The 23,302-nt window shown below is 56.5% G+C and overlaps 2 protein-coding genes across 4 annotated transcripts in view; one reads left to right on the forward strand and one right to left on the reverse strand.

Moving 5' to 3' along the window:
* The window catches only part of LOC121349933, a 24,219-nt gene extending 13,352 nt beyond the window's left edge, over positions 1 to 10,867 (forward strand). The window contains exon 5 of the mRNA XM_041460794.1: positions 10,693 to 10,867. Within this exon, the coding sequence (XP_041316728.1) occupies positions 10,693 to 10,810 (118 nt within the window). The 3' untranslated portion in view covers positions 10,811 to 10,867. The remainder of the gene's footprint in view (positions 1 to 10,692) is intronic.
* FNDC5 (fibronectin type III domain containing 5) lies at positions 98 to 15,730 on the reverse strand. 3 transcript variants are annotated; one of them, XR_005954617.1, is made up of 7 exons: positions 15,427 to 15,730; positions 7,173 to 7,288; positions 6,672 to 6,870; positions 5,081 to 5,173; positions 2,413 to 2,546; positions 1,210 to 1,778; positions 98 to 611 (listed from the first exon to the last, which is right to left on the reverse strand). XR_005954617.1 is itself a non-coding variant. In XM_041460795.1 (6 exons), exons 1-6 carry the CDS (start codon positions 15,503 to 15,505, stop codon positions 1,737 to 1,739), a joined length of 663 nt encoding a protein of 220 aa, XP_041316729.1. In that variant the 5' UTR covers positions 15,506 to 15,730; the 3' UTR covers positions 98 to 1,736. The 3 variants fall into 3 exon arrangements, 2 of the variants coding, with proteins under 2 accessions (XP_041316729.1, XP_041316730.1); XM_041460795.1 differs by having other exon boundaries at positions 98 to 1,778; XM_041460796.1 differs by lacking the exon at positions 15,427 to 15,730 and adding an exon at positions 7,393 to 7,562 and having other exon boundaries at positions 98 to 1,778.
* Between the last annotated feature and the right edge of the window lie 7,572 nt (positions 15,731 to 23,302).

A 23,302-nucleotide genomic window follows, 5' to 3' on the forward strand; every position in this document is an offset into this window, starting at 1 on the left:
GTTTTAAGTCTGGGAAATACAGTTTTAGGGTGTGTGTGCTGCACAAAGCAGGTGAATGTAAAATAATTAAATTCAGGCATTACAAGGACACAAGAGATGCCTTTAATCTTTTATTGTACATTATAAAATGTTTATTGCTCTGTCTGTATCAGAGGTGGTGACCTCTCCTTCTTGGTGATGGAAGAATATGTTCAGGCAAAGGATCCTGGAGCCACCTTTGGGGTTGGCCTGGCTGGAAGCAGCACATCTTCAGGAGAATTTCCCAGTGCCTTTTTCCCAAACCAGCTCTTTGGGAAAAGCTGGTGATGGAGGAAGAGGAGAGATGGCAGCTCCTCACTGCCAGGCTGTTCCTGTGCAGGAATTCCCAAACCCAGGCTCCTCCAAACCTTCCTCAGGCCAACCTTTGTTGGCATTTGATGGAACAAATTGGATCCTACCTCATCCCCTAAGTGCGTGTGGAGTGGTCTTGTGGAGGAGTTAAATAAACACAGATACCCCATGGCACACTACAAAGAGTAAATCTTTTTCATGTCATGGTCCTGCATCTCCCAGCTTTCCAGAGCACCAGCAATCCCCAGGGATCCTGTCAGCTTGCAGACATCCAGCATTTCCTAAGAGAGAGGAGAAGCCCAGCCCTTTCTCCTCCATCCTCATCCCTTTTTGGGAAGGGCTGTCTCCAGCAGCCTCCTGCCATTCCAACGTCAGGAGAACAGCACAGGCAGGATGTGTAAGGAGAACCAGCCCTTCCCACACAGAAACTTTACTAAAAGAAGCATTTTAAGAACTTAAGCCCTCAGAAAAAAAGCCCCTCAGGCCAGAGCCTTCCACAATAAACAGCTCCTGCCCCTGGAGACCTTGCATAGCAACCGGTATCATCAGATATTTTGTCTTTTTCTGTATTTTTTTTTGCTGACTGGCTACATTTTTATGGACCTTTTATCCCATTGGTGGTGGACTCAGGCCCAGCTGAAAACACCACAAAGAAAATGGTTGAAATTATCCTGGAAGCTAAAGAACAGCTTCTGGTGTCCCCTCATGTTGGGCTGTGCCTCAGTGTTCCCCGATTTTTCTGAGGTGAAGAGCACCAGTGTGAGAGAGGAGAGACAGCAGCAGTGGAGAATGTGCTGCAGCCTGGCTGGAGAGCAGCCAGGGAAGTTCTCCTGGTAAAAATGGAAACTGGGGGATGCCTTTTTTGTTTGAAAAACCCACCTGCAAGACGTGTTACACGACACACATCGATGAACAAAGCGAGGCCCGAGCACACTGCGGCCAAAATTTGGCTTCTCGGTGGCGTTTGCCATGAGCTCCCCTCCATTCCTGCTCAGAGAGGGATGTGCCTGATGCCTGGGAGTACTGCCAGGGATGGAGTGACAGTGAGACCAGAGAAAGACACAACAGAACCTTGTGCATTCCCAAAAACCAGGAAAACTGTCCCAAAAGATGGAGTGTGAGCGTAGGAGATGTTGCTCCGACCCAGGTGATTCACAGAACACTCCAGCATCACCGATTCTTCTCCATCTTCTTTGTTTGGGTGTCAGGGTTTGTTTTGTTTGCAGGATTTCCCTTCCTGGCCAGATGTTTTGCAGAAACACAGATGAGGAGGTGGATGCCAGCGAGTGACAATCACGAGGTCTTGTTTTGCAAATCGCTCCGACAATGTTTCACCTCCCCAGTCATCACGGCTCAGAGGCAGAGTGAGAGTGAGGCATGGAGTCCATCTCTCAGGTGTCAGGCTGTCATGCTTCAATGATGTTCACTGAGGGCTTGTTTTTTGGAAACTAGGAGAGGAAACAAAAGAAAAACGGATGTATAGAAGGGGGAAAAAAAATCACATCGGACCTCAGTGCAGTCTGCAGGTTGTGTTTTGTGAAAATTCTCCTCCCCACACCTTTGTGGTGATGAAAAAAGAGTCAGGGTTGAGCTTTTAGGTTTGTGGGATTCATCACTGCTTCTGAACCGTCATAATTCACTGAACTATTTCAAATACTAAATAAATATGGTGGGAATGTGAACAGCAACACGAGGAAGTTACATTAATTGAAATAAGTTGGGATAAATTAAAGGCTTGACCTATTTACACTTCGACATGGCGTGTGTTACCATCTTTGCTCCTGCTGATTAACTCTCCAGTTAATTACAGGAGCAGTGTCCTCTTTGCCACGTGCTGCTGTAGGAGGACCCGAAGAACTCTTTTTTTTTTTTTCCTCCAGAGATGCTCAGATCATCCAGAAACGTGGCTTGAAATCTGATTTCTGGCGGCCACGCAGGATGCTGGAGGTGGGAGCGAAGCGCTGCTGTCCCCATCAGCAGAGCCGTGGGTGTGGAGGGTGTTCCCTTCCCGCATCCCGCCTGGGGGGGAGGATTTTTAACAGAGCTTTTTTGGGCTGATTTTAGCACAAATCGAGCGCTCACCTTGCTCCGCAGGAGGCCCCCGCCCTGGTGCTCGGGTGTGCTGTTCTCCGAGGCGCTCTTGGCTTTCTCCTTGCTGTTGTTGGGCTCGTTATCTTTGATGATATCGTACTGTCTGCAGAACAGGGCGATCACCCCTGCCGGGAGAGAGCATCACCATCACACCCAGGAGCTCAGCAGCCTGCAGAGATCACAGATCCCTCTGGCCAGCCTCGGCAGCATTCCCAGTTCCTCCCAGACCACAGCCAGCCTGCCCTCTGGCTCTTCCCTTCCCTTAATTCCATGCTAAACTAGTTAGACAGGACGACTGAAGATTAATTAGATTCCAGCCTCCCTGTTATGAAGTGTTTTAAGCCCTGCATTTGGACCTGGACCAACACCAACCCCACGGTTCAGCGAGCACTGGAGCTCCTGGAATTTCTGCCTGGTGAAAATGAAGCCCTGCATTTGGACCTGGACCAACACCAACCCCACGGTTCAGCGAGCACTGGAGCTCCTGGAATTTCTGCCTGGTGAAAATGTGTCCTCTGCTCCTTGTCCTCTGCTCCTTGTCCTCTTCTCCTTGTCCTCTTCTCCCTGTCCTCTGCTCCCTGTCCTCTGCTCCCTGTCCTCTGCTCCCTGTCCTCTGCTCCCTGTCCTCTGCTCCCTGTCCTCTGCTCCCTGTCCTCTGCTCCCTGTCCTCTGCTCCCTGTCCTCTGCTCCCTGTCCTCTGCTCCCTGTCCTCTGCTCCCTGTCCTCTGCTCCCTGTCCTCTGCTCCCTGTCCTCTGCTCCCTGTCCTCTCCTCCCTGTCCTCTTCTCCCTGTTCTCTTCTCCCTGTCCTCTGCTCTTTGTCCTCTGCACCTTGTCCTCTCCTCCTTGTCCTCTTCTCCCTGTCCTTTGCTCCCTGTCCTCTTCTCCCTGTCCTCTGCTCCTTGTCCTCTTCTCCCTGTCCTTTGCTCCCTGTCCTCTTCTCCCTGTCCTCTGCTCCTTGTCCTCTGCTCCCTGTCCTCTGCTCCCTGTCCTATTCTCCCTGTCCTCTGGAGCTGGCAGAGGGGAGGTTCTCAACCTGCCAGCACCTGCAGATGGGCACCAGCACAAGCTGTGAGTGGAAATTTCCTCCCCCACACCCCCAGGCACGTGGAGAGGGAAGCAGGGGCAGCCGTGGCACGTAAGATGACTGCAAATGTCTGTCTGAGAAGCTTTTATGTGATGTTTCCACCAAATAACATCTCTGCCTGCAGATTCCAGACACGTAGGTGAAGTGGATCCAGGCAGATGCTGCTTTTCCCTCCTTGAAAAAATCTTCCTTAATAGCCAAATATATTTAAATCTTCCAGCATCACGTCATGAAGTGCTCTATAAAACGAGCCTGGCGGTTGCCCCCAGGCTTTGCTGATAAACACAGTGGCCCAAATTCTTTCTTTGGGAATGTGGGTAAATGGCTGATTCCAGGAGAAAAGTCGTTAACATCTGCCACGGCCACTCCTTGTGTGATTTCCCTGGGTAAAACTGACACACAAAGAAGGAAAATGCCATGAAAAATTCCAGAAACACAAGAGGTGGGACTTGGCTCAGTGCAGAGCCCTGGACAGGGACTGGCTGCATTTGGATTTTCCCAAATATTGTCATACAGGACAGGTGAAAAGCTGGAAGGAGGTTTTTGTGTATTGAGACTTTTTAAAGAACCCATTTGATGTAGAGAGATTCTCCCCACACCCCTTTTGCTTTTTAAATGTAAGTAATTTGTCTGGAAGGGAAATTGTGGGATTAGCAAATTCTTTGTTCCCCGCTGATCCGAGTCTGAGATTATTCTACAGCAGGAGATGAATCAGTTGTTCAGTCACCCCATGTAATTATTCATGATTATTTTCCCTGGCAGGGCATTGAAACTGGGATGTGCACAACTAAAACATGGCATAAGTGCTGAAAAAATAATGGCCTAGAGGTTCTGGAAATCTTCTAAGTACGTTTCGATTTTCATGTGATTGTTTGCTTTAGGAATAATTGCTGTCCAGTCTCTGGAGATACAAATAAGGGGGAAAAAAAATTATTATACATGGATCTGATTCAGTGCCACCTGGATTCCTGCATCCCTTTCTGTGATGGGGAAATGTCTGTGGAAAAATTTAATATAAATATAAATATAAATATAAATATAAATATAAATATAAATATAAATATAAATATAAATATAAATATGTGGGGAGCAAGACTCTTAAAACTCTGTTTTGCCTGAGGATTGGAGTAATTTAATATCCAGAAAATTACTGCAACCTGTAATATCTGAAGGACTCAAGGCATATCCTGTTGGATATTTGGATCCCTGGAAACATTCCAGGACAGGGCTTGGAGCAACCTGCTCTGGTGGAAGGTTGGGTGGAACAAAATGATCTTTATGTCCCTTCCAACACAAACTATTCCATGATGCTGTGGCTGAGGGTATCATAATCAGGGCAGTCTGGAAAAAAATGAGATTACAGGATTAGCCATAGGGAATTGCTTCCATCAAATCCATTTTCTGCTTCCTGGTGCACCAAATTTGAGCTGCAAAACCCAACTTGAGGTGCCCTTACAGCTGAGAACTCTGGTTTTTTTTGTGGGAGGAAAGGTTTATTCCATGATTCCACGTGCAGCCAGGCATTCCTGAGGATATCCTGTGGATATTATTTTGGACAGGGGGTTGGGACTGACCTGCCCACATGAACAACACCACGACAATGATGAGGATTTCCCCCGCTCGCAGCTGTTGGTTTTTCTTCGCCATCTCCTTCATTGTCACCTCATCTGCACAGGGGCAAAGAGACACTGTGAGACACAAAGCCCAGCTCAGAGCCTGGCTTAGGAGTGCTCCTGAGCCCAGTCAGTGTGTCGGGGGCAGAGTCCTGAGACTCCTTGGATCAGGATTTAGGAAGGAATTCCTCCCTGTGAGGGTGGAGAGGGGCTGGAATGGATTTCCCAGAGAAGCTGTGGCTGCTCCATCCCTGGAAGTGTCCAAGGCCAGCTTGGAAGGGGCTTGGAGCACCCTGGGGTAGTGGAAGTGTCCCTGCCCATGGCAGGGGGTGGCACAGGATGAGATTTATGTTCCTTCCAACCCAAACCAGGCTGGGATTCCAGGATCCATCCTGTGACACCCTGAGGGGACGGGGCCAGGGAGGAGCAGTGGGACAGGGCAGTGTTATCTGTCCCCACGGCTGCTCTCTCTGCTGTCCCTGTCCCTGTTAGTGCCATCTGCACCTGTCACAAAGCCTGGCATGCTCCAGCAGCTCCAGCTCAGGAGCGTGGAGAGCCTGGCAGGATATTTTCCAGCAGAGCCCTGGGATTCAGGAAGGAGCAGAGCCTTTTTGCAGGGCGGAATTCACCTCCTTGGCTTCAAAGCATTAAGGAGATTACAGTTCAGGCCCCCAGGAAAGGAGCAGTGCTCCTCTTAGTGCTTCCAGATAAACAGCAATTCAGGATTTACAGTCTCCAAATCAGTTTAATGAAGAGAGTCAAGGACTCACATGCTCAGAACCACGGGCAAAAGCCCTGGAACAGGCTGGGCCCTCAGCAGCCAGGGGGGGACCTGGGTGTCCCCACAGCCCTGTGCTTCCAGGCCCTCTTTGGAGCAGGATTCTTGCTGACAGAAAACCCTCAAGAGCCTGGTGTGGCTAAAGAGGAACAAGTGAAGGAGTTGCCAGTGAGGAAGTGCCTGATTTTCTCCCTGGAGATAATGAAAACCCAGCTGGATGGGATCCTGGACAACCTGCTCTACTTAACCCTGCCTGGGTGAGGTCCCTTCCAAGCTCAGCTCTCTGTGATTTGGCAGAAATATTGAAAATATAAGAAAAGTGGGAGCCTCTGGGTATTTTTTTCCCTGAAACCCAAGCACAGGAGGCACCTTGAATCCCACAAGTGCCCTGTGAGCACAGTGGTGTGCCCAGTGCCATCCAGGGGGGCTGGCTCCACATGAGTTCACAGGCTGGGCAGGAATTCCCCCTGGCATTCTCCACTTGCAGGGAGCAGAACAGAGCTGTAAACCTCCTCCTTACTTTGTTAAATCTCACCTGAGATGGGAGAAGGAGCAGCCACCTGCAGCAGCACCTCCCTGGCACCTTGTTCCCCTTCCATCTTGTCCCCTCAGCACGTCCTGAGAGGACACTCAGCTCCATGAGTGTTTATCTCACAGGGTTTATCCTATTTATCACCCAGGGTTTCTCCCAGCTCCTCTCACCACACAGGATCCTGGTTCCTCTCTGTGGAGCCCTGTGTCCCAGGGGCCACGTAGGAACTCACCCACACTTGCCTTTATTTTTAGAGGCTAGTTTCTCAGCTTCCCTGGGGGTCTTGAAGAGGACTGGCTCACTGGCAGGGCTCTGGCCTTGGATGCTGATGGACTGGACATGCACAATGTACTCAGTGTCCTCCTCTAGGTCCCAGAGGGCACAGGAGCGGGTGGTGGTGTTCACCTCCTGGATGAAGCGCAGCATCCGCACGTCCTTCTTCTGGAAGCCGAGAGAGGAGAGCACAGAGTGGTGGAGAGGCCTCTCCATGTGCATTTGCTGTCACCTAAGGCCACTGATTCCTGCCCTGCCCACCACGTGGATGTGGAGAAACCATCAGGATCCTTCCCTCTCTGCAGCCACCAAGGCACAAAGAGCTGCTGCAAAGGGGACGGGGGAGCCAAATCCCCTCCAGGACCACGAGGGACAGGACGAGAAGGAATGGGCTTAAACTGCAGCAAGAGGATTTGGGAACCTGGGGGGAGATGGACATGGCTGAAACTGGGTAATTCTAGGCACGGTACCTGTTGGGAAATTGCAAATCCAATGACAACTTCATCTTCCAGGACATCCCAAGTGACCACGGCCGAGTTGGCTTTCAGGTGTTTGACTGTGACATTTACTGGAGCCGACGGGCTGTCTGCAAGGAGGGAGAGCAGAGCCTTTACAGGGACAGGAGACACAGCAAGGGCAAGGAAAGGAGTGGGAAAGGACCTTCCTCAGGATCTGTTTTGGATTTGTGACCTGGAAATGGCAGGCACTCCAGGTCTCGATTCCCAGGGTGGAGCTAGGAGATGTCAGCTGAGAATAAGAGTTACATTCAACACGGGTTCCAACTGATAGAGAGGAAATTTAAGTTAAATGTAGGGAAGAAATCCTTCCCTGGGAGGGTGGTGGAGGTTGCCCAGAGAAGCTGTGGCTGTCTCTGGATCCCTGGAAGTGTCCAAGGCCAGGTTGGAGCAACCTGAGACACTGCAAAGTGTCCCTGCCCATGGCAGGGGGTGGGACTGGCTGATCTTCTGTCCCTTCCAACCCAAACCATTCCACAACTCCATGTGTGAAATACCCAACCCTTGGGAAGAATTCCTTGAACACCACAGCCAAGCCCTGAGCAGCTCATTGATGTCATCCATCCTCCCCAGCCACATTTTTCCCTGTCACAGCCTGACAGTGACAGCTGGGAGGAAATTCCAGCTCTGCCATGGACCTGTGCACTCTGAATGCTTTGAGGAGCATTCCAGAGATTTGAAGCACGGGAGTGGAATAACTGGGAGAGTTCCTTGTGTTTTTTCCCTGGCAGAAAATGTTCCTTGCAATGTTTTGTGGCTGATATCAGAGCACATCCAGTGGCACATCCACTTGGAGCTGCCAGGACACGGTGGATATTGTGATGTGGAAAGGGCAGGAGAGCAGGAGCTGAGGCTCTGTGTTTATTCCCAGTTCCAGAGTGCAGCTGAATTTCCAGCAGGATCCTCCCAGCCTTGCCAAGAAGAGCTGGGCTCCTGCACAACCTCCCCAGGAGCCTCTTCCCAAGGGAGCTGCCCAATCCAAAGCCCTTCCTGGGAAGGTTTTGCCTCCTAGGCTTGGCACAGCTCTTCCAGTTGGACTCTGTTCCCACTCCTCTGGTGAAATTTCATTCACAATCTTCAGCTCTGCTCTCAACCCAAAACAGTGAATGCTCTGAGTAGCCCCAGGAGGTCAGTAGGGTGAGGAAGAGTAATTTTATTCCAATTTTTATGAGAAATTAATACTTTTATTTCATTATAACCACCCCTTTGGGGCTGGCACAGCTCACCAGTACAAGAGGGGTGCACTTGTACCCATCTCCAGTGACACTTGTTGGATTTATGGTCATTCCCAGATGCCTGGATGGAGCTGAAAATATTCAAGCTGTAGTGTCAGTGTCTGACATCACTCCTGGTGAATGTTCCCTCAGGAACAGAGGAGGACAGAATCAGAATTCCCCAGCTGAAGGTCACTTGGCACAGCAATCCCTCGTTCCTTTCACAGCCAGCAGGTAGAGCCTTAGGAATAAAATGTCTGGAGGAGCCATTCGAGCCAGACTGATTCTCAGTCAGAAAAAAAGCCACTGAATGGCTGAATTCACACAAATTTAGGACTTTAGGAGGAGCAGCAAGTCTGTGATTCCACAGAGGGATGTCATTCCTCTCTGGACTAACAATGGAGCTGGTGTTGACCCAGAGCATTCTCATTCCCAGGGCCTGGCCCTCATGGAATGAAGCAGAATTCCCCAGGGTGGGATCCCTCACCATCCTCACCCTCCCTGCAGCAGCAGTGCCAATGACAAGCCGAGGAAGGAGACAGATCATCCTCCCCATCCTGGAATTAAAGTCCCTTCCAAAGCCGGCTGTGACACGAGGAAGGGACGTGGGTCTGCAGCTCTTCACCTTCCCCCGTGACTGAACCAACAAAAGTCGAGTCTAATTTTAGGAAGGGGCGGTCAGCAGACAGGAATGTGCACGGGGAAGGTCTGTGAGTCATGCCTGATGAATTTGCTGGAACATACGGAGGACATGACGGAGTTGAGGGATGGGAGACAAAACATTCTCCAGCTGCAGCCCAGCACTTCGCCCTTCCCGGCTGCAGCGCTCAATCCCGCCCTGCTTGTCTTCCCTGGGTATTTTTAGGAGCTAAATTTTAATTTTTTTTTTTTTAAGAGCTATCACTGACTTAGCCAGCTTCAGTTGGAGGAGGGCTTTGAAAAGAGATGAATTAACCCCACAGGAACAGAGAGCAGAGATCATGGAAAAAAAAAAGCCGGGAAAAGGGAACAGCACTCAGAGTGTTCAGGTCCCCTTTGAAATTTGTGACCTTGAGGGAGGCACAGCATGAAAAGTGTCCGAGTTTCTTGATGGCATAAGATGTGGGGGAGTTGGGAGGACCTTGAAGAGCTGCAGGAGAGCAAAAAACTCTCCTGGGAAGTGGCGGGAGAGGGTGGAGAGCTGTGAGGCAGGAGGGAAGCACTCGGCAAAGCTGAAACCCAAAGATTGAAGCTTCCAAAACTGGAATCTGGATGGAGGTGAGGGAGAAATCCCCTGGAGTGGGTGGTCAGGAACATTCTAGAACCTTTCTTTGTAGGAATACCTGAGAGAGGGTATTCCTCAAGTCAGCAGCTCTAAAATTCAGCAATCCAAGACAGCAGATCCCAATGTGCCTTCCCTTGCACTGCTACACCCAAATCAGTGGTGTCAAACCAGCATAAAAACACTAAAAAGAGAATTAAACCGTGTTTGACAGATATACAAACCCAGGAAAATGAATTTCCTGCTCCCAGAGCTGTGGGGATAATTTGGAACCAAAATTTTCATCCATGAGGTTGCTTTTCTCCCCGTTCCCAAGAAATGAAATGATGAGATCATGACTTCCTAAGACCTAAAACACTGTTCCAAGATATTCCACAGGACTTTTGGCTCCCTGGCCCTGTTGCAGCTCTTTGTCAGTGCCAGCCTGGCTGAGATCAGGTGGAAAAGGTGTAATTCCTGTCATTTCCCAGCTGGCTGCAGGGGGTCAGCAGCTCCAGCAGGGCCTTGAGGTGCCAAATCCAAAATTTTTGTTTCCTTCTAGAGTCATGTGCAACTCCTGGAAACTTTGCTTCTGTGCCTGTGGCAGCCAGGAAAGCTGCTGGTGTTCTGGGAATGGGAACAGAGGGTGGGAATGCTGCAGGGATAGCAAGGAATGGGTTGTGGATCGAGGTTTTTATTTTTGTGCCTGTTTACTCCAGAGCTGCTGAGGGCAGCACATTCCTTGTCTGCTCCGTAAGGGAATGGTGCAAGATTCCTGGTTTAGCACTTTAACTTCATTCCAGTGCAAGATGCTGGAGCAAATCCCACCCTTCAAACTAGCAGAGGATATTTGCCCAAATTTAGATGGGAAAAAATATTCTCATTTTCATGTCAGCAGAAATCACCCCACCCCTCATTAAGGGAAACCCTGATGACTTCAGCTGAAATCTGGACTTTTAAACATGAATAGCAGCTTAAAAACAGAGGATTTCTAAAATCCCATCTGGTTTCCTTCCCACAGAGCCCGAAATCTCCCATCCCCCAGGCCCATGTGTCCCAGCCCTCCCCGATTCCGCCGCACCTGGGGCCCTTTTGGCAGGAGCAGGTCGGAGCCTCCGCTGTGCACCAAGAAATCCTGAGCTCTGGAGATGATCCTTCATCCCTTCCCCGTGCTGAGAACCCCTCCCAGCCTTCCATTAAATGTTTTTCCTTGTTATTGTTGGACTTTAATTGGACAGAGAGGAGCCCCACATATTTTTCAGAGCAAGTGGCACGAGGAAGAGGAGCTCCCCCTGCTTCCCTGTGAGGTGGATTCCCTGTGGGAGCTGTGGCATGGATGGGAGGGGTGGGAAAAAGAGCAGGGAAAAAAGTTTGTTCCATCCCATTGCTGCTGTCACCTGGGAATGAGGAGGATGCTGAATATTGGGGTGTCCAAACCTTGGGGTGTCTGGTAGGATCAGGGAGGTACCCAGGCCACAAAAGGCATCACTGAAGGAAAGGAGGAACCTGTGGGAATGTCACACCCTTGGGGTCACCTCAGGCCAGCCAAGTCCAGGCCACAGGTCTGGAATTAAAGTGTATTTCTGGATTTATCTCTCCAGCCAAGGGGTCCCCCAAACCCCCTGAATTCACCTGTCCCATGGAAGTGCTTGGAACTGCATCCTTCCTGAGGCTGTGCTGCATTCTCAGCAGTTTCCAGTTCACTCAGCTCCTCTCCCAAGCAGCTCCTTCCCTGCTGGGAAGGGTTTGAGCTGCCTCAGAGCCCCAGGGACATGGTCTGGTGAGCTGAGCTCTAAAGCAGCTCATTCCCTGCTTTCCAGCTGCCCCTTCCTGCAGGATGCAGTGAATCCCAGCCTCAATTCCCAGCATCTCTTGATTTCTGCACCACAATCTTCCCTGGAGATGCAGGAGATGAAAGGACACGACCTGAAAGGAGCATCCCTGAAATCCATGTGATGTTTTCTGTCTTTTCCCCGAGTGTGGATTCACACTGAGCTGCTTTTGCTGCTTCTCTGTGCTCTCCCAGCACGGATCCCATCCGTGGCTGTAATAGTTTGTGGGTTTTATGGGGTGTGTAGGAAGGGCTGGCACACTGCTCAGCATTCCCAAGGGTTTTAATGAAGAGAGCCCCAGGGGAATGTGTGGGATCATTCCTGCCCCCAGCCCCACGGGAAGCAGAGCTGTTTGCTAAAATCCAGAGATTTCAAAGAGCTGAGAGGCCAACTGGTGGTTCTTCAGCTGGGAAAGAGGCAATTATTCCCTGCTGACCCTCACTTCCCTATAAAAATGGGATATTAATAGTCCACCAGCCCCCTCCTGCCCACCCCTTGGCTCTGTGGCTCATTCCCCAGGGAGCAGCTGCCCAAACGTGCTGCAAATGCTGCCAGGAGCGTGGAGCCTTTTCAGGGAGCACAGAGACTGTGGCCAGCCAGCCACTGGGAATTCCTTGGGGCTGAAGGAAGGAATATTTCTACCCTGAAGAGTCCCAGAGACAGGCAGGATTCTCTCAGGTCCCCCCAGTGCCACATTTGGGTTTAAATGCTGCCAGCTCAGAGCGGAGTCATTCCCATCATGGCATGTTTTATCCAGGATCTAAATATCCACAGAGGGCTGGGCACCACAGGCTTTTCTAGCTCCTCTTATCCCACACCTCTGTAGTATCAGAGGGGTGAGGAAGCCTGGGAATTTCCTGGCCAGTGCTGGGTGCTGACACCAGACCTCTCCCAGGATTTTGCTGCCTGCTCCCGGCCCAGCTCTGCTCCTGTATCCCACTTTTTACTGCACACATAAAGGTTTGCAGCTTCATTGCTCAATACATTCCTGCCTTTAACTGAATTATACTCGATCCAGGCCCTAATTCAGCCTCTGAGCACTTCATAAACCAGCAAGAGTTTGTTTAGCAATGAACACCCAAAGGGTGAGGATGGATCCAGGACCAGCACGTGGATGGCACTGCCACGGAGTGCGTGGCTAATAACTGCAAGAACATCTCTCTGGGAGGAATCTCCCTTTCCCACCAGCAGATTCCCAGCAGGAAACAGCATTTGGAAGAGGATGGCTCAACCTTGGCTGCCTCTCACAGCACCATCCCTGCTGAGAGCCTGACACCGGGGTGAGAAACCTCCACATCCCAATTAAATCCCTCCCACGCTGAGCGCAGCAATCAATAAAGGGCTGACGCCACCCTCCAGCCAGGCAGGGATCTCCCCGGCCTCTGGGATGGAGGAAAAGGGCTGCAATGGGCTGGTTTGTTGTTTCCAAATTGCTGAGACACCTTTTGAGCCTGCTGAGCTCGTTGCTCACCCTGATCCACGGGTGATCCCAGCTCCCCGGGCTCGGGGCAGCACATCCAGCTCGGACAAGCTGGGGATCAGCTCCTGGAGTCAGATCGGTGCCTTTGCTTTGCTCTCCTTCCCCCCACGAGGCTGGGGGGCTGCCTGGGGAGGGGGTGAGGCTGGTTTGAAGTGGCTCAGGGGGTGAGGACATGCCTCAGAATCCAACCAGGAGGGTTTGGCACCTTTTTGGGGAGCTGTGAAGGGCTCCTCAAAGTGGAGCTTGTCCTGGTCCCGAGGGCTGGCCCAGAGCTGTGCTGGCAGGAGAGGTTTTACCTGAGCTGTGTCTGCTCTCCATCTCACAAAAATAAACCTGACCTGAGCTGCTCTACGGGCTGGCACCTCACAGTGAGGCTGTTTGCAAGTCACAGGAGCTGTGGCCTATTTTGGGGTCTTCCATCATCACCCCCCTGCTCTTTGAGCCCTGAGCAGTGTCCTGAGCCCAGCCCAGCTCCCCTCTCTTCATTAGCTCAGCCTAATGAGGAGGGAAATTAAATCCTATTCCTGACTTGCCAACCATCCTGAGGGTTTCCTCAGGGACCTTGTGGAGCAGTGGGAGTGATGGGAGGGCATCACCCACCCAGGTGGGATTTGGGGTTGCCAGAGAGCATTGGTGTGAAGATTATTTCTCAGCCACCTCATCCTCCTGCTCCTGCTTCCCCTCCTCACTCACCTTGGCATCACCTTGGCAAAAAATGGTCCTGCCTGGCCAAAATCCCTGAATTCAGAGCAGGGCCTGTGCTCGGTGCCACTCACCAGCCCTTGCCCTGGCATTGCCAGGGGGGAATTTGCACCAGTCCCTCCTGGGAATGACAGCTTTAATCTCTCATGACAGGAATTATTTTAAACCCACTCACACAAGCCCTGGGTCCAAAGGGGACACACCCTGGAGCCTCCATCCCTACCTGGGAATGATTTTCTCCCCATGGGCTTTTCCAATGACTCTGGGCTCGTGTGCCTTGGTGGCCTTGCGGCCACTTCATCAGCAGGGCTGGGGACACGGAGCTGGTGGCAACACTGCCACTACCTCTGTGTGACCTTGGGAAAATCACTCTGTGCCCTCATCCCTCTGTTCCTGCTCTGGAAAACAGGGCCAGCACAAATCCTCTGCCTCACCTGGTACAGGGAGAGCTCATCAGGATCCGTGGCACAGGAGGAGGAGGCAGTGAGGGTGCATGGCACCACCCCAAAGTCACCCAGCTCCCCTTGAGCTCCCAGGAAGGTGGCACGGACACCTCCCGGCCCAGGCAGGAGCAGGAGGTGGTTATGGGCAGGGACACAGCTCCCTGTTTACTCTGGGATGCCAAGCGAGGTGATCCAAGGATAAGGAAGAGCAGGGAAGTGCCCCAGTTTGCAGAAACCCCGAGTGCTGTCACAACTGCAGACGCCTCCATTGTGCCGCGGTGTTTTCCTCGTGGCTCCCTCCCTTTGGGGATGTTTCATTAATCTCCCTGGATCTGGCAGTTGTGAAACAGCAACTTCAGAATGCGATGCCTGGCCAAGGATGGGTGGCAGAGCTGAAGGCATCCGGGGCTTGCTGCAGCCCAAATGTAACTCCAGCAACTTCCAGGGATGGCTGGAGAGAAAGAATTTCCACTCCCTGGAGCTCTGCACCCCTAATAATCACCCCCAGCCTCCTGGAACGAAAGATATCCTGGCAATGAGCAGGCTGCAAATCAAAGCAGCTGCTCCACCAACATCCTGCAGCCAGGGCAGGAGACAGCCCTCAGCTGGTTTGGGCTGGGGAGCTCCACCAGCACTGCCCACTTCACACCCACACAGGGGGTGCTGGGGCCAGTGAAGGCAGGAGTGGACTCGGCTCCATCCTGGTAGCTCCAAAATTAGATCCAGCCCCAGGGACCACTGCCTTCAGCAAAGATCCCCCGCTCCAGGTGAGCTGCTCAGCTCGGAGGGGCCTGGCTTTTGTGGCCAGGATGTGCAGTGCCCCTGGAGAGGTGATTCCTCTGGGACCACCGTGGTTCCTCTGGGACCACGGGGGTTCCTCTGGGACCACTTTGCTTCCCCAGCACTCACAGGGCTCCCAGCAGAGCCCGGCTGGGCCCTGGGCAGCCGGGAAGGGGCACTGGCAGAGCAGACCCGGCTCTGTCCCCTCCACTCCGGTTCAGCTCCGTGACACGAACGGGGGTCGCTGCTCAGGTGCCCAAATCCTCCCCCTGCCCCTGCCCAGCGCAGGGCGAGGGGCTCCGCTCCCTCTCCCGCTTCCCACACCTCCCTCCCCGCCGCTGCCCGAGCCCGGTGCCGCGGGGCTGCGTGTCCCAAATCCTCTTCCTCACCCAATTCCCGGCAAAGTCCCGGCGCCCCCAAACTCCGTCCCCTCGCCGCTCCCCCCCGGGGGTCTCTCCCGGCACCGAGCCCCCTCCCCACAGCCCCGGCAGCCGCTCCCGGGGCCCGGCCGCCCGTACCTGCCTCCACCGGGCGCAGACCGGCGTAGCTGAAGCAGAGCAGGAGCGCGGCGCCGGTGCAGCCGAGGAAAGGCTCCATCCCCCGCGGCCGCTCGGGGCCGGGCCGAGCCGTTCCGGGCCGGGCCGGGCCGCCGGCCGCCGGCGGCGCGTCCTGCGGGCGCGGCGGAGCCGTTCAGCACCGCGGAGAGCGCCGGGGCCGCCGGTACCGCCGGTGCCGCCCGGTGCCGCCCGGTGCGGCGCGGCTCCGCTCCGCCCGGCTCGCCTCGGCTCGGTTCGGTACGGCACGGCACGGTACGGTACGGCTGGGCTCGACCGGGAGGCGGCCCCGCCGAGCCCCGGCTCCGCCCGCTGCAGCGCCGGGCAGCCCCGCTCCGGTCCCTCCCCCGGCCCCGGGGGCGGCGGGACGGGGGCGGCTCGGGCCCCCCGCCCAGCACGGCACCGCTCCCTGCCTCAGTTTCCCCGTCCCGCCCTTCCCGCCCCCGCCGGGGTCCCGGCACAGCCGTCCCGGGGATGCTCGGGCACCGGGGGTCCCATCCCGGCCGGGAGCAGCCCTGGGGCACAGCAGCGGGGACGGGGCACCCCCGGGGTGTCACACAGCGGGGACGGGGCACCCCGCACAGCGGGGGTGTCACACAGCCCCTGCGGGTCAGCTGAATTCCGAGGGAAGAGGACCCGAGGAGCCTCTGGAATTAGCCGTGCCTCCAGGTTAATTAACCGGCACCCTCTGATTGATGCTCGCTGGCGATGGGAGCAGAATCCAAGTCCCCAGCTCAGCTGCCAAATCGTGCGACACTGAGGGGGGACCCTGCTGTGACCCCGCTGCTGCTCCCCACCAGCGCTGGGGTGTCCTGGCCCTGGGAGGGGCTGCACATGGAATGGGTGGCTCTGGGCACGGCTGGCACGTTCCAGCACCCAGGGACAGCCCTGACTGGGGCACCTGCCCCTGCTGAGGGTGGGGAGTGCTGCCTGTGTGTCCCTCGCTGTCCGTCTGTCCCAGGTGCTCATCTGCCACCTGCCCGGCTGTGCTGGGGACTCCCAGGAGCATCACTGAGGTCCCCACATTTTTGGCAGTCCTGGTCCTTATGGTTTGCTTTGTGGCCTGATGGTTTTTTCCCTCTCATCCCTGCAGCTGGGTGGAGAGAGAGGTGAATCAGGGGCCCTGGCAGCCCCTGCCACCCTCCCCATGCCACCCTCCCTCCGGCCATGCACAGGCACAGTGCTGCTTGGGGGGCTCAGTGAGAGACCCCCCCAGCTGAGGAGTCCCCAAAGATCCTTCCTGGACAAGTGATAGGCACCAAGGGAAAGCCAAAAAGCCTCTGCCAGAGCCAGGGGACAGCCAGGGGACAGCCCTGTCCTGCCAAACCCGTGCCATTCCACTTCTCTGGGTGGTGACAATTCCAGCACGGTGTCTGTGCCACGCTCCCTGCTGCAGCCCAGGGAAATGCCTGTGGTGCCTCCCTTGCATCTCCTGCCTGGCAGCAGATTAAAATTTCATCACTTCAGTTCTGGAGAAGGTGCAGGGGAGGAGCAGGAACCCCGGGATGGACTGGGGGGTTCAGCCCCTCGCTGGAGCTGCCTGCTCTGAGCTTGGGGTCCCCCAAATGCAGCCACATGTGGCTGGGCTGGGAGGAGCAGGATTTGGGCACTGCCCTGCTGGGATGGGCTGGAAGGAGCAGATTTGGGCACTGCCCTGCTGGGATGGGCTGGAAGGAGCAGATTTGGGCACTGCCATGGTGGGATGGGCTGAAGGAGCAAGATTTGGGCACTGCCATGCAGGGATAACTGGGCTGGAAGGAGCAGGATTTGGGCACTGCCATGGAGGGATGACTGGGCTGGGAGGAGCAGGATTTGGGTGCAGGGGTGGCTCCAGGCCAGGCTGCTGCTTCCCCTGGGCCTTCCTTCACCACAACACGAGGCTGGGCAGGAGACACTGCTGGGCTCAGGCTCCTGGTGGTGCCTCCTCCGTGGCCTGCACAGCTGGAGCAGCATCACAAACCCCGAGTTCTGGTACCAGTGATGCCAGGACAGCTCCAGGAAGGAAAAGCTGAGGTCCCAGCAGGATGTGCCTCCGTGCCAGCAGCAGCAGCAGCAGCAGCAGCAGCAGCAGCAGCAGCGCTTCCCCATTCCCACAGAGGGAATTCCAAGTCTCCCAGCAGTGAGATGCAGGGATTGGCACACAAAACCAAGGATTCCCTGCCTGGCTGGGCCCCATCCTGGGCCAAGGCTGGGCCCCAGCACATGGGACAGGCAGTGTTTTGCCCCAGTGGCTGCTGGCAGATGTGACAAGGCCAGTCCCTGTCATCCTGCTGCCTCCCAGACTCCCACAGGAGGGTTTTGGATGTGTCCTGGTATTTTTCCAGAGACTGAGCACAAACACCACAATTCCTTGGCTTTTTCCTTTCCCCCTTTCCAAATAAAGGAGGAACATTGCTCTTTTCCAGCCCCATGACATCTGCCACGCCCAGCGGGTGCCCTGGGATGTCACCAACGCACCGAGGTCCCCTCGGGGGGCTCAGGTCCCCGGGTTCCGTGGCACAGCCCACGCTGAGCTTGTCCTTTCCCTGTCCCCTCTCCCAACACAGGGCAAAGCTTTTTGGGGTGTCCTGGTCCCCCTGGGCTCCCCGTGCAGTGCGGAGCCTCCTCCACCTCCCCAGCCCATCACTATTCAAGTCACACCACGCCCGTCACGCGTCCCCCGTCTGCCAATTAAGTCGCAGCTCTAATTACGCACTCAGGCTCCGCAGACGCTCCTCTTCCCTCTCCCGGCACCAGACGGACACCCGGGAGGCCACCAGCTGTCCCACCCCTCCCTGCCCGCCCTCCTCACCGGGCTGGGCTCGGGCAGGAACCGAGCAGCGAGCCCACAGCCCTGTGACACCAAAAAATTGTCCCTAAATCGGTGTTGGGCCCTTGTGAGGGGCTTTGTGTGCAGCCCACCAGGGAAATGGGGCTGGATGTGCCCCAAGAGGGACAGTTCCAGCCCTGGGGGATTGTGGTGGCACTGAGGGGTGCACTGAGGAGGTACAGGGGTGCAGGAGGTGCGGGAGGTGCAGGGGGTGTGGGGTACAGGGGGTGCTGGGGGTTCAGGAGGTGCAGAAAGTGTGGGATACAGGGGGCTCAGGAGGTACAGGGGGTACAGGAGGTACAGGGGATTCGGGGGTTCAGGAGGTGCGGGGTACAGGAGGTAGAGGGGGTACAGGGGGTTCAGAAGATGCAGGGGGTACAGGAGGTGCGGCATACAGGGGGTTCAGGAGGTACGGGGGGTTCAGAGCGCTCAGGACGTGCAGGAGGTGCGGGGTACAGGGAGTTCGGGGGGTACAGAGAGTACAGGGGCTTCAAGGGGCTCGGGAGGTGCGGGAAGTGCGGGGACCCCCCCGCATCCCGGCGCTGCCGAAAGCCGCTGCTGCCATCTGCCGACACCGCGCGGCCCCGGCCCCGCGGAGCGCCGGGAGAGGATGGGGGGCACAGCCGGGACCCCCCAACATCCCCCGGCACCCCCGGGACAGGACCCGCACTCCGGCCCCGCGGGGGCTGGGCGCAGCCGGGCTGGCCCGGGAGGGGACTGGGGTCCCCCGGCTCGGAGCCCCCCGGCCCCGCTGTCGCTCCGGGTCCCCGAGGGTCCCTCGGTCACCTCATGAGAGGGGGCGAGAAGCCACGAGAGGGAGCCCGGGGCCCGCGCGTGGCCGCTGCGCTGGGGACAGTGGTGGCACTGGGGGCACCGGGGACACTGGTGGCACTGGTGATGGCGTTTAACCCCTGCATTCCTTGAGGAGCGCGGGGGACAAGGGACAATCTGGGTGCGGACCCCAGCCCCAGTTCCCCCCCTCAGTGTCACCATTCCTGCACCAAGGGGCCGTGCCCTCCCCGGGATGGCAGTGCCACCTCCGCAGCCCTTGGTCCCTCAGGGACACGACAGGAACGAGCTGCAGCCCCCAGCCAGCCCTGGGCATGTCCTGACCCCTCAGGGACACGGGGACACAGAGCCCAAACCCGGGGAGCTGGGACAGAGCCTGGCCCGGCTCAGGGACACGGCTGTGCCCAAAGTGCCCCAAACCCGGGCCGGGCCGGTGGCACAGCGCTGCTGAGGGCACGTGGCCAGGTGCCAGCGCCCCGCGGGGACAGGCACGGTGTCCCCAGGGCACCCGACCTTGGCTGGCAGGGCGAGGTGAGCGCGACGTGCTGCAGGGTGGCACCGCGGGCACCGCATGTGGGGACACGGGGACAAGGGGACATGGGGACAAAGGCACTGGGGGGCACGGGGACACTGGGGACACAAAGACACTGGGACATGGGGGAAATGGGGGACATGGGGACATGGGGAAACAGGGGACACAAGGACACGGGGACATGGGGAAACAGGGGACACAAGGACACGGGGACATGGGGAAACAGGGGACACAAGGACACGGGGACATGGGGAAACAGGGGACACGGAGACACGGGGACATGGGGGACATGGGGAAACAGGGGACACAAGGACACGGGGACATGGGGACACGGAGACATAGAGACACAGGGACACGGAGACACGGGGACAAAGGGACACGGGGACACGAGGGGCACGGGGGACATGGGGACACGGGGGACACGGGGACAAGGGGACATGGGGACAAAGGCACTGGGGGGCACGGGGACACTGGGGACACAAAGACACTGGGACATGGGGGAAATGGGGGACATGGGGACATGGGGAAACAGGGGACACAAGGACACGGGGACATGGGGACACGGAGACATAGAGACACAGGGACACGGAGACACGGGGACAAAGGGACACGGGGACACGAGGGGCACGGGGGACATGGGGACACGGGGGACACGGGGACAAAGGGACATGGGGACACTGGGGACACAAAGACACTGGGACATGGGGGAAATGGGGGACATGGGGACATGGGGAAACAGGGGACACGGAGACACGGGGACACGGGGACAAAGGGACACGGGGACACGAGGGGCACAGGGGACATTGGGACATGGGGACACGGGGACATTGGGGACACAGGGACATGGGGACACGGGGACATTGGGGACACAGGGACATGGGGGCACGGGGGACACAAGGACACGGGGACATGGGGGACATGGGGGACATAGAGACACAGGGACAAAGGGACACGGGGACACGAGGGGCACGGGGGATATGGGGACAAGGCGACACGGGGGACACGGGGACACGAGAACAGGGGGACATTGGGACACAGGGACACAGGGATATGGGGGACACAGGGACACGGAGGACACAAGGACACGGGGGACACAAGGACACGGGGACACGGGAGCCACTCCGTTTAAAATGTTACGAAACGTCCCCCGCATCCCCGCGCTGCGGAGTGAAGATTTAGCGAGAGCGGCTCCTGATCCAGATGAGATGGGGCATCACAAAGGGCTTTGTGTTCCAGGAAGCCCATTAGGGGTTTAAATTATACAAATGGGCTTTTTACCGAACATCCTCATTATCTGGGTATTTGCTTTTAATCCCCGGCGATTCCCGCAGCCCCTGCCCCGCTCACCTTCCCGGTGCCCTCCGCGGGGCCAGGCCTGGGGACAGGGACAGGGACAGGGGTTAGGGACAGGGACAGGGACAGGGACAGGGTTAGGGACAGGGACAGGGGTTAGGGGACAATGATAGGGACAGGGAGTGTCCCTTCCCGGGGTGTCCCCTCCTAGGATGTCCCCTCCCGGGGTGTCCCCTCCCGGGGTCTCTCTTCCCGGGGTGTCTCTTTCCACGATGTCCCCTCCCGGTGTCCCCTCCCGGTGTCCCCTGCAGCCCCACCCCACCCTGCTCTGCCGCAGCCAAGCCTCGGGGGCTTCACGGCTGCCATGGCAACGCAGGAAATTCCCACCGAAATCCCTGCAGGGAGGAGGAGGAGGAGGAAAAAAACCAGGAGGAAAAGGAGCGGGAACTCCCAGGCAGGCATCACAGCACCCCGCTCTGTCCCCAGCAGCTTGGGGACGATGCCACAGTGGCGCTTGTGGCCACTTCAGCCCCTCCTGGCAGCAGGACCCGGCCCGGAGCAGCCCTGGCACCCCCAGGGCACCACGAGCTGCTGCCCACCCCCTGCCAGGCGTGCTGCAGGGGTACCAGCCATAAACCCACGACATTTTTGGGGTGGAGGGGGTGGGAGCCAGGCAGGATGAGCTGGTGGGGGTTGCCCCCCATGTGCCAGGGACCCTGTGAACCCCCGGGGGTTTGATGTCCCTGCCCGTGCCCCCCTCCTGGGCATTATCCTCCCTCTCCCTCCTGCAATCCCTGCCAGCTCGGGGATTAGGTGGGTTTAGGGTCGGGTTGGAGTCGGAAATGGGATGCTTTCAAATCAGCCTGCGTCAGTTCTGCCTCTGTCACTCATGCCCGGGGGGATTAAAATAGATATGAAGATTATCAGAGGGGGGGTGGCACCCCCACCTCGGGGCCCCCCAGCCCTGGCACTGCTGTCCATGGGGTGCTCAGCTCCAGCCCCCCAGGGTCTCTTCCCAAAGGCACAAATCTCCTTTTTCCTCTCCTTTCTGCTCACACCCCATCCCACTCCCCTTCCCAAATCTCTTTCTACAACAAGAGAGGAGAAATCACCCCTGCAGCACCTCCCCTCCTCAGTTCCCGTGTTTCCAGCCCAATCCCATTCCCAAAACGCTCCACTGGGCTGGATCCCAGTGCACAACCCTCGACGTGGAGCTCAGGGAGGATTCCCAGGTTTCTGAGTGGGAGTTTCTCATTCCTGTGGTGTGTGAACTCCCTGTGCTCCTCAGGGCATGGGCTGCTCCAGCTCTCCCCCTCTCTTTGGTCCAGAGCTGTTCCAAAGCACATCCCTGGGCTTTGGGTGCTATGCCAGGACTGCTCCCCGTCCCCTGCCCTGCTTCAGCCTGCACTTTGGGGCCTGCAGGTGCCAGGTCTCCCTCAGTGGGTGCCCAAATCCCCTCAGCCTCACTGATCACAGCCTGGCTTGGGCTCTAAGGGACCTTAAACTCACCCAGTGCCACCCCAGCCATGGCAGGGCCACCTTCTGCTATCCCAGGCTGCTCCAAACCCCATCCAACCCAGCCTTGGACACTTCCAGTGAGGCTCAGCCATGCTTTTTTAATGCCCAAGAGATTTTGGGGTGAATTAGCCCATGCTGGCTCCTTCCCCCCAACTCCCCATCGTGGAGCAGCCACCCCAGCACATCCCTGCTGCCCCAGGCCAGCGGTGGGGCCTGCATTTAATCCCTTGGTGCATTTTTGTTTGTGTAATTCCAAGGAGAGTGGCTCTTCCTCCCGTCTGCCCCTGCCATCTGCTGCCAGGGTCACCCCAGAGGGAGCCTGGGAGCCCTGCTGGGGCTGGCACCTCCTCAGGGACAGCATCTGTCCCCTCTGGAGCCTCTTCAGGGCTCTGAAAGACACTCTGCTCCTTGCTGGAGCCACTGGGGAGGCTCTGCTACCCTCGAGAGGATCCTGGGGACACCCAGACCAAAATGTCCCATTTTAGCCCCAAAAAAGCCAGGCCTGGCAGCTTTTGAGGCCAGTGGAGACTGTGTGTGCCAGTTCTCCCAGTGCTCCCAAAGCTCCCAGTTCTCCCAGTGCTTCCAGTGGTCCCAGTGCCCTCCCAGTGCTCCCAGTGCTCCCAAAGCTCCCAGTTCTCCCAGTTCTCCCAGTGCTCCCAGTGTCCCCAGAGCTCTCAGTCCCCCAAGATTTCTCAGTGTTCCCAGTGCCCAAAGACCTTCCAGTCCATCCAGTGCTCCTTCCCAGTGTTCCCATTGCCTGAATACTTCCCAGTGCTCCCAGAGCTCTCAGCCTTCCCATTCCCCAAGACCTTCCTGTTCTCCCAGTGTTCCCAATGCCTGAAACCCTCCCAGTGCTCCGAGTGCCTGGAAACTTCCCAGTGCTCCCAGTGTTCCCAGTG

This window comes from Pyrgilauda ruficollis, unplaced genomic scaffold, assembly GCF_017590135.1.
Source record: "Pyrgilauda ruficollis isolate IOZ18807 unplaced genomic scaffold, ASM1759013v1 scaffold149, whole genome shotgun sequence".
Lineage (NCBI taxonomy): Eukaryota > Metazoa > Chordata > Aves > Passeriformes > Passeridae > Pyrgilauda > Pyrgilauda ruficollis.

Excerpts from the sequence above, each read along its gene's own strand:
- FNDC5 (XM_041460795.1), bottom strand. The coding sequence starts at position 15,505 with ATGGAGCCTTTCCTCGGCTGCACCGGCGCCGCGCTCCTGCTCTGCTTC. Across the intron at positions 6,871-7,172 it reads GATTTGCAATTTCCCAACAG|AAGAAGGACGTGCGGATGCT; the intron begins GTACCGTGCCTA and ends CTCGGCTTCCAG. Across the intron at positions 2,547-5,080 it reads GGTGTTGTTCATGTGGGCAG|GGGTGATCGCCCTGTTCTGC; the intron begins GTCAGTCCCAAC and ends CTCTCCCGGCAG.